A 9,709-nucleotide genomic window follows, 5' to 3' on the forward strand; every position below is an offset into this window, starting at 1 on the left:
CATGTTGAAAACCTTCTTAGTTCTCATGCTTCTACAGCAGAGTCAACCGTCACTTGCGCTCGCACTTGAATACTGCAACTTACCTGTAACATCACACCATCTGAATGTCCTGGAATTCTTAGAGATTGTCGTCATTTTCCTCTTTAAAATCCATTGTGTGAAGACACGCCGGGCAGCGCCGGGTCGTCGTTTGAATGTGTCCAAGATCTTGCTGTGCTGCTATGTGAGGTTGCGTGTTGCATTCTTGTGAATGTGTGGCCAAATAACGACGGGTCTACGGCGCTCGCCGAGGTTCAACTTGCTTGGGCGTCAACACTAATTATAGAGCCCTTTTTCCCAACTCACGTCCGTATTTGGATTTCCCCTCTTTTCGATCTTTAGTAGCCCCCTCGTCACGATTTCGCCCTCTCTCTGTCACCCTCTCATCTTATCTCTTATCTCTTTGCTCACCTGCTTAGCCCACATGAGTCAAAGGAAGCGTTTCTATCCTTTAGAAACCCGCCACAGGTTATGATATGACGGCTGCAGTAACAAATCAATAGCAGGAATGTCAAAGGTAGAGTGTATAAACATTATTTCACCAAGCAGATTTGACAGGGTATTCATAATCCATCAAACATAAGGTCGAAGGCTGTGGCTTGTGGAGAGCTTGCCGCTCAGATGAACCTGCTGGGAGCAGGAGATAGGCAGGCTACGTTGCGCCCGCCTGGTGCCAGAGCCCCTCCCCACTTTCCCCAGAGACCATCCCTGTAGCACTGTGCTGGCAGCTCACGGACTGTTTGGAAAGAGCACGTCCCACCTCTTGAAATTTACCGAGAGGTAGCAAGAAGGTTGATCTCTAAAATGTTTTCAATTTTGTTTTTTGTTGTTGTTGTCATCCTTATGTTTTTAACTTAACGTGTATTGCTCACACTGGGAAACAGCACGACACGGCTGAGTACTTTTTTGTGGAAGATGGATGTGCATGTGTAGTAAAATAAGGTAGACCCCTCACCATCGCAAGGTCAAAACAAAGAAGAAAAGATTTTAAAAGAGTAGAGAAGGAGCGATATGAGTATGGATGGATGAATGCATTTTCTGATTGGGGTTTAAGCGTCATTCGCCACAGACTTCAAATCTTGAGATCACCTCACCCCCTCCCCAACCATCTCATGTCGTTTATTCCGACCTGATCCATGTTCTGGCACATCAAATTTCCCGAAGGCTCTGACCTGGTCAGATTTTACAATCCACAATCAACAAGATGCTTGTAGGATTACAAATCTTCACGAGAAGACTTGTTCGTCGCCACCGTCGGAATGTAAGCAAAACAGCAGTCTAAGGTGTGTGAGCATATTTTGACCTTGTTTTAATGGACACAAAAATTCGATTTGCGATCAGTGTGCCATGACATTTAATGTATTACTCAATATGAAAGAGTTTCTCAGTATTTTCTTCTACGTAATTTGTTTGCCTTCAAATAGGCATTATGACTTCCAAGGATAAGACCTTGGAATTCATTTGCATGTTGAACAATCTTTGTTTTGTTTTAGTCAGGAAAGTTGGGACATGGATGAGCGTTGTCTCTTCCAGTCGGACTGTTCTGGAAGATAATTCCCTTCACCACCGACATACGGTTCCTAGACCATGATAACCTCAGGTCCAGTGCTGCGCCCACCACACCTTCTCACCCCCCGCAGATGCAAATGCACACAGAGACACACAATCATGCATACTTACTGGCCCGTTGTGCTGCGGAGAAGAGAGATGCTATCTAACAGTGCCTTCCAGCATTCCACTAGTGATTATCTATTCAGTTTCACAGGCAGATTTGAATTCGTCCCGTATTTTCCCTTCAGTGTGGGACTCGCAACGGTCCCCTTCTTTCTCTCACACGAGAACGACTCGGGCAGATATCTCTTCCGTAGGAGCTGTTTCTGTCCATACAGCACACTCAAAACACTTATTTTGTTACAAAAATCACACTTGCATAGCTGCAATTACCTTGCACAAATATAAGTTATTCTTATTTCAGATGCATTATATAGAAATGACATAGAATTCCTTTATTGTCGAAAGCAGATTTCTTTGGAATATATATTAGACATAATTAGTTTTGCTTAGTCGAGTTAGAGTATACTGTTCAAAGAATATTATAAGCAATGAGTTATGAATTAAAATAAGACAAAGTCATCTATTTTAACTTTATCAGCTACACACTGTATATACTGTAAAAAGAACAGATCATATATTTGGATATTGGTATTTTGCGTTGGAGACGAATGTTGTTCCAGTTCTAGCGTATGGTAGAGCTCAGTACCAGGTAAATGCATGCTTGTGGCATCCAATACTTTGCATGAGACTTAAAACAACTCTTTACGGTTTGTTTAGTTTCATTTCACTTCAGTTTCATTTCTACCACAAACCATTCGGTTGTGAACCCACTGCCATTTCACCAGAGGGAGTTGTGGTCTATGTCCACCTTTCTCTTGGCTGTATCAAATTTACACTTTTGTTCTTTTTCCATGTCAGAAAGAGGAAAGAGACTTACTATCCTCATGCAGAGTCAGAATGAGCTTTCCATGGGTCAAATGAAAGGCATTGACATTGTGGTTGCCAAATATTAGATGTTTTCCTCTCTTTTTTTAATCCAATCTACACTGGCACAGCTCAAATCACTGGATATTTATAGATACCAGTAACTGCTAAGCTTCAGATTCTGAGAAAAAAAAAAAACGGGTATCATTTTTCTACGACAACCAAATAGGAGTTATCACTGATCATACGTAGATATCGTGTATAGATTTTTAGTCCATTAGAAGAGCTGAATGCATATGAACTCTGTTGGGTTGTGCTAAAAATAATCATAATCCTGAAAACACACAGAGTACTTCATTTCTGTTCATATCATATTGTTGCTACAAAATGATGCTCTGAAGTACAACAATCTTATTCTAAAGATTATTTTCTCATTTGTATTTATTTTGATAGAACCCGGTAATTTGGGAGCCAAATTTTTCAAACAATGTATATCTTGCTTTCGTTTATCTTATGAGTAGCATTCAGAACTTTTTATCAAGGCCCAGAGGATGGCCATCAGTGCTAATGAAGATCACGATTGTTTTCCGATCATGATGCCGAATATCTAATTTAGCAAAGAGAATGCATATGCTGCTTATAGTCACCCTTTTCATTAAGTGTATACAACGCACTCGCATGGAGCATGGCGACACCAACACTACAGATTCCTTTGTTGCATCTGAACAGTCAGGGTACCACAGAGTCCAATGAGCCATAGTAGTTTTGGTTTTCAATGACAGCAATGCGAGCTGAAGCCTGGCATCCCACTTTAAGATACACACTGTTCATTGTATAATACCATACAGTAGAGTCCAAAGTGTAGGTTTTGTCTACCGGAGATAATTTACTCACTACCCAAAATCCTTTATCCATATGCAAACATTTGTCATTTTTGTTCTTGCTGACATTTTGAGTTACATTATTTGATGTAGATTTGAAAAATAATGCCTATTCAATCCAGAAACTGTGAATGGGAGAATGATGGAGATGTCAACTCTATGTACATTATATGTTTTGGTGTATTCCGAAGCACTGGGAATATGTTGTACTTCGCTGTAAAAAATAAAAATAAAAAAAATATTTAAAAAAACTACACAAACAAACAACAACAAAAAAAGAATCCATATCTGATATAGCTGTACTTTTGTTGACAATAAAACCTCTGCAGAACAATGTTATGCATTCGTGGGTGCATTCTGTTAAAGTTCTTGTTCTGGGACATGGATCCATGGTATTTTAATAGAATCAACACAGAGAATCATTCATGCTAATGATAATCAGGGGCAATAATGGTAATAATATAAATATTTTTTTTACCTACAGTAAAAAATAAACTAAGATAATCTTAACCGTCTCAGGATCTAGTACTATTTGTATTCATTCATTCACACTACAAGTGTATGTTTTGAAATGTGTTTAAAAAATGTTTAATTCTTCACACTGTTTTTTAACAATAATATTGATGGATAAAACCATTTGACTAAATTGGATTTTCATTAATTTTATATCTTACATTATCTTATGTTCACATACACTGATTCTGGTTATGTTTATCAAAGTCTAATGAGTTTTTGGTGGGCACCAGAGGATTTTTTTTAAATTCCAGTTTTAAGTTTGTGAAATGTTCATATCAGAAATTTTACAAATATGTTTAAAGCTCTTTATGATTGTATTGTTTTTTATGCTGAAATGTTAGCTATTCCCTGTTGGTAAGTATAATCTGTCTTCATCAGGGTGACTCGGGTAAAGAAAACTTATATTTCTTAAAAATGCTCACAAAAAAAGGAATCTGCAGATTGAAACTATGCTGCCATTAATTATTAATGGGTCTCATGCAAATACATCTCTCAGCTAACTGCTCCTCATCCTCACATTTTAAAAGCCACAGATGCAAGACTGCATTTCAGTCGAGAATTAAGACTTCTGGTCTTGATGGGATGCGGATGCCTTTTTAGAGGCTTTAGCTCCAGCTGTGAAAATATACTAATTGGAATTAAGCTGTTTTTGTAAGAGAAGATCTGTGCAAAATCAGTAGATCAGTGGTTAAGCGTGTTTGAAGTTGAAAATAGATCAGCTCAACTGCCTTTGGCAGACCCGAGAGTGGGCCAGACAATGAGTAGCACAACTGGGACCTCTATAGCTCAACAAGGGTGTTACACTTAACAACCCCATGGAAGCATTTTATTCCAATGTTTTGTTGTAGACAATCCCAGCGGGAGAAATGTAGATTACACCCTAGACTGGTCGCCAGTCAGCCGTAGGGCACACAGATGACAGGCAACCATTCGCATGCCCAATCACACCTCCACCAAGCGGGAATCAATCCCACGCTTGCCTGCACTAAAGTCAAGCGAATGAACTCCCACACCATCAGGTGGTGTTTTCCAAACTTGAAGGCATTCATTTTCTGTACTGCTTATCCTCACTAGGCTCATGGGGGTGCTGGAGTGTATGTCAGCCAATTGTGGGCAGTTGGAGGGGACATCATTGAAATCGGTTTCTAGCCAATCGCAGGGCACAATGAGAAGAACAAACATTCACGAATTGATAGCCTAAATTGTATGAAAATTTAAATATGTATAGTACGACAAAAACGTAGCATGCCTGAAACTGTATTTTTCTGAGTATAGAGCATTTTTGCGGTGCCTAAATTATTTTCTGACAAATTATAAGTGAAATTAGACAATTTCGCGCAGCCCACCACTGTGCCACGGAAGTCCTTCCACTATTGGGAAATCTTTGGAATTCTAGTACCAAATAGTGGTAGAAAACAAAAAAAAATTGTACTATTGGCATTTGCACTCACAAATAGTAGAACTAGACAGTGGCTCATTTCACCAAAAGAGAATGTTGTTTGATGAGCAGGCTTGCTTCAGAATTTGTCCCATGAGGTTGAGAATCAGGTCCTCTTGGGTGGGTTCTTCCATACTGAACCCATTAAACATATGCATTATGGAACTTGTTGAGCACCAAGACAGCAAAAGTAAAACTGTCCCAGCAAAGCATTTATCCATTCACATGTGTAAAAATAATAATAATAATTCCAGTTTGGAAGAAAATTAATCCAGGATAAAAGAAACTTTCTAATCAGAACAGCCCTTGAATTCTGAGATGTTGTGCTTCAGGTAATTCTTCAAGATGAGAGGAATGTGCAAACTGTCAATGGCTGACTCTTTGTTGGAAAAATGAAGATATCTGCGGATCGCCAAGCGAGTCTGTGACATCAGAGGTTTGGGAGAAACTGTGACAGAAACAAGCCCCAAGTTAGTAAAGAAGTTTAAATTGGGGGTGATAAAACTCAAGCCGTTCCACCGAAACCGGATGCTTCTCGCACCATATCAAAACAAGATTTGGCCCATTCTAGCTCTAATGTGTGTAGTGCACATGTGTCAATGTGGCGGCCCGGGGGCCAAATCTGGCCCGCCGCATCATTTTGTGTGGCCCGGGAAAGTAAATCATGAGTGCCGACTTTCTGTTTTAGGATCAAATTAAAATGAAGAGTATAGATCTATATTAAATTTCCTGAATTTTCACCCTTTTAAATCAATAATTGTAATTTTTTAATCAATTCTTTCTGTGTTTTTAGCTCAAAAATCATTTTGTAAAATCTAAAAATATATTTAAAAAAGGCTAAAATAAACACTGTTTTAGATCTATTAAAAAACTGAATATTCAGGGATTTTAATCTAGTTCTTTTAATCCATTTATTAAAAAAATATCTAAATATTATATCTAAAATGGTCCGGCCCACGTGAAATCAAGTTGACATTAAAGCGGCCCGCGAACCAACCCGAGTCTGACACCCCTCGTGTAGTGTATGAAAAAATATTTTGGAGTATTTTTGAAACAAATGAAAAATCTCATTTTTAAGTCAGGAGCAAAGTTTACTTGGCCCGCAGTTGGGCCCGGCTGGCAAGCGTAAAGTAAATGTAAGATCATACACAAAGCTTAAATATAGTGTGTGTTTAAATATCCTTTCTACCAAACCCCCGCTCAGCAGCTCAATTTATAATCAGCACGCCCGGGCCCTCTTCACATTTTGACTCAGACGTCTGCTTTTGATGGGATGGATCACAAAAGAGGGAATCATATAGGTATCTTACCTCTTTCCTTTAGCAGCAGAACCAAGTCTTCATTCAGTTTTGTTGTTTTGTCAACGAGAATTGTAGGCAGGTATACGTCTGCTCCAAAGTCTATGAGAAGTTGGATAAACTCCACTCCACAACCGTAATGCAAACAAACTTCCAGCACAGTCTTTGGCTGCCTCATCCGGGCCAGCATCTTCTCATCTGTGCAGTTATAATTAGGGTTACTTCCATGGAGAAGGAGGAGTTTAAAGCAATCCAAATGTCCATACACTGCTGCGATATAAAGAGGCCCTTTGCATGCTGTAGCGTGAGACGCCCACTGCGGTACTTTTGGTCGAACGTCCACCTCTGCTCCAAAGAGGAGAAGCTCTCGGAGAATGTCAACGTCACCTTCCCGGGCAGCGGTCAACACCGGTGAGCAGTTGTTGTGTGGGCTGCCGTTTGGGTCGGCTCCGGCCTTCAGCAGAGCCAACACGCAGTGTAGATGTTTGCCGCTAACTGCCGTGAACAATGGCGTCTGGGCCTTCACGTCCAGGCTGTCTATCTGGAGATGGTCACACCAGCAAATACAGCTTGACAAAGAACATGTGATGTAATGCTCATTATAAATCATTTCATCTCATTTTCTGAACCGGAGCCAATCCCAGCTGGGCCGGGCCACAGGCGGAGGTCACCCTGAATCGGTGGCCAACTGATCGCAGGGCACAAGGAGACGGACAGCCATGCACACTCACATTAATACCTAGGGACAATTTAGAGTGTCCAATCAGCCAACCATGCATGTTTTTTTTGGAATGTGGGAGGAAACCGGAGTACCCGGAGGAAGCCCACGCAGGCCCAGGGAGAACATCCAAACTCCACACAAGTGGATGTGACCTGGATTTGAACCCACTCAAGTCGACAAGCCAATAACATTTACTAAAAGCATAGTATCTTATTTTAAATTTGAGTTTTGGTTGAATTAAATATTTAACACACGCCTTTACTCGATAGGATTTTTGCACAGTGAACGAGTTGCAAAAAAAATGTTTTTGTTCTTTCATTTGAGGGATGTTTTCCTTGTTTACTGTGTAATGACTACGGACTGTTTTTTTTGTATTATTATTATTTTGATAGTCCTACAGGCTTTCTACTACACACAAAAAAACCACCCCCATTCAGTTTAAATTGAGTTTAACTTATCTCCACATTTTTAAACCAAAATGGCTTGTTTCATTTATTGCAATGCGGTGCCAGTAAATCGTTCACTTTCATATTATATTACATATGAACTTTTTCCCTGGTCTAAAAAATGGATAGCTGACCTAATCAAGTTAAAACATTCAAAAAGTACAATTTTCTAGTGTTGAAATCAAAATACAATGACCTAAATTTATATGATTCAAACTTTGTTAACCATTTTAAGATTCAATTAATATAAAGCTGGTCCAAAGTGGCTATGGTATAAAATTAGAACTAAATGTATAAATTGTCTTAAGCAGCAAAATTATTTTCTTAGAAGTAGAGCAGAGGAAAAATATCCACTATAAATAAGAAAGTTTATTGAAATTATTGTTCTAATTCAAATGTATGTGCACTCTACTTTTAAAAATGTTTATTAATTTGTTTTATTGTACGTGTTTCTTTCGTCTTTCATATAGACCAAAGAAACACGTACAATAAAACAAATTAATAAACATTTTTAAAAGTAGAGTGTACATATATTTGAATTAGAACAATAATTTTAATAAACTTTCTTATATATAGTGGATTTTTTTCTCTGCTCTACTTATAAGAAAATCATTTTGCAGCTTGAGACAATTTTTACATTTAGTTCTAATTTTATACCATAGCCACTTAATATTAATTGATTCTTAAAATGGTTGACAAAGTTTGAATCATATAAATTTAGGTCATTTTCTTTTGATTTCCACTCTAGAAAATTGTACTTTTTGACTCTCCCTATAACGATAAAACAAGCTCTTCTCTATGATAAGCTCAGTAAAGCTGATCTGATTCAACATGAAAGGCAATGCTCAGTAATTATGCGCTTCAATGCATAATATGTTAAACAGGTGTAAAACGCTGAAGGCTAAATATATGTTTTGATTATTTGAATCCGAATACTTTAATAGAGCAGGAGTCCCACGTGCCTACTTTTTGTTGCTGGGAGTCTCACCTCTGCTCCATGCTCCAGGAGGAGCTCCAAGCATTTCAGGTGTCCCAAAGCAGCAGCGGCCCGTAAGGGTGTGACAGGAACCCCCCACCCACTCCGAGTGTTTATCGACCTTCTGTAGCTCTCCTGAGAAAGAAGCTCGGAGAGAAGAAAGACATCATTGCCGCTCACGGCGTTGTTTAAGGCTTGGCTCAGCCCGTTGTCTTCGTCTTCCTCCTTGGGCTGTAGCAGGGAGAAGATCTTGGAAATGTCCATCAAACTCATGTCATCAGACCTATTTACCTCCAGGCTCCCATCTGCAATAGTGGTGGGGGTGTACACAAAAGATAACTCCATCCTAGAGCATTTTTGTTTATGCATAGGAGAAACAAAACCTCGACAAATACGAACAGAACGTGTAGAATATACCGTGCATAAGAGTTGACACAAATAGTTTGACATTATTCAATCGCAACACCTATAAAAGCAGACACTGTGAAAAAAATATTCTTTATTTTATAAAGACTCACCTAGTTTGGATGAAGTTATTCCCAAGCAAAGATGATCATTTAGGTTCCAGAAAGGAAACAAAACGTGAAATCCTTTGTGTGTGCATGTGAAGACGATGTGAAAGGTTTCTGATAGTGTGTATGAATGTGTTCGAGGGGCTAAAACTTCCTGGGTGGGGAGCTAAATTTAGGGCACAGATGGGCCTGGCTGAACTTCCATTCTTGGAGAGTTGGAGCTCAGGTTTAAAATTAGAAAAGTGATTGACCAGTGGCATTCACACAAAGATTGGTGTGTTTTCGTATGCCTGGATGCAATGTAATTAGGTCTCCATTGTAACCATGCACAAAGGTCAATTTCTGCTTACAGAGAAATTAGCTTTTGGAATTAGAAATTTTGCATATTTGCAGGAGAATAAAAT

At 39.1% G+C, this 9,709-nt stretch overlaps 1 protein-coding gene across 1 annotated transcript; it reads right to left on the reverse strand.

The window, feature by feature from the left end:
- Window positions 1–5,642: 5,642 nt before the first annotated feature.
- On the reverse strand, window positions 5,643–9,084 carry LOC144082655 (ankyrin repeat and SOCS box protein 12-like). The gene is made up of 3 exons (XM_077609940.1): window positions 8,806–9,084; window positions 6,663–7,191; window positions 5,643–5,800 (listed from the first exon to the last, which is right to left on the reverse strand). The coding sequence occupies exons 1-3, from the start codon at window positions 9,064–9,066 to the stop codon at window positions 5,643–5,645; spliced, it is 948 nt and encodes a 315-aa protein (XP_077466066.1). The 5' UTR covers window positions 9,067–9,084.
- Between the last annotated feature and the right edge of the window lie 625 nt (window positions 9,085–9,709).

This window comes from Stigmatopora argus, chromosome 9, assembly GCF_051989625.1.
Source record: "Stigmatopora argus isolate UIUO_Sarg chromosome 9, RoL_Sarg_1.0, whole genome shotgun sequence".
Classification (NCBI taxonomy): Eukaryota; Metazoa; Chordata; class Actinopteri; order Syngnathiformes; family Syngnathidae; genus Stigmatopora; species Stigmatopora argus.

Coding starts and splice junctions, on each gene's coding strand:
- LOC144082655 (XM_077609940.1), bottom strand. CDS start 9,066: ATGAGTTTGATGGACATTTCCAAGATCTTCTCCCTGCTACAGCCCAAG. Junction 7,192..8,805: donor TCCTGGAGCATGGAGCAGAG/GTGAGACTCCCA, acceptor GACCATCTCCAG/ATAGACAGCCTGGACGTGAA. Junction 5,801..6,662: donor TCTGCTGCTAAAGGAAAGAG/GTAAGATACCTA, acceptor TTTCTGTCACAG/TTTCTCCCAAACCTCTGATG.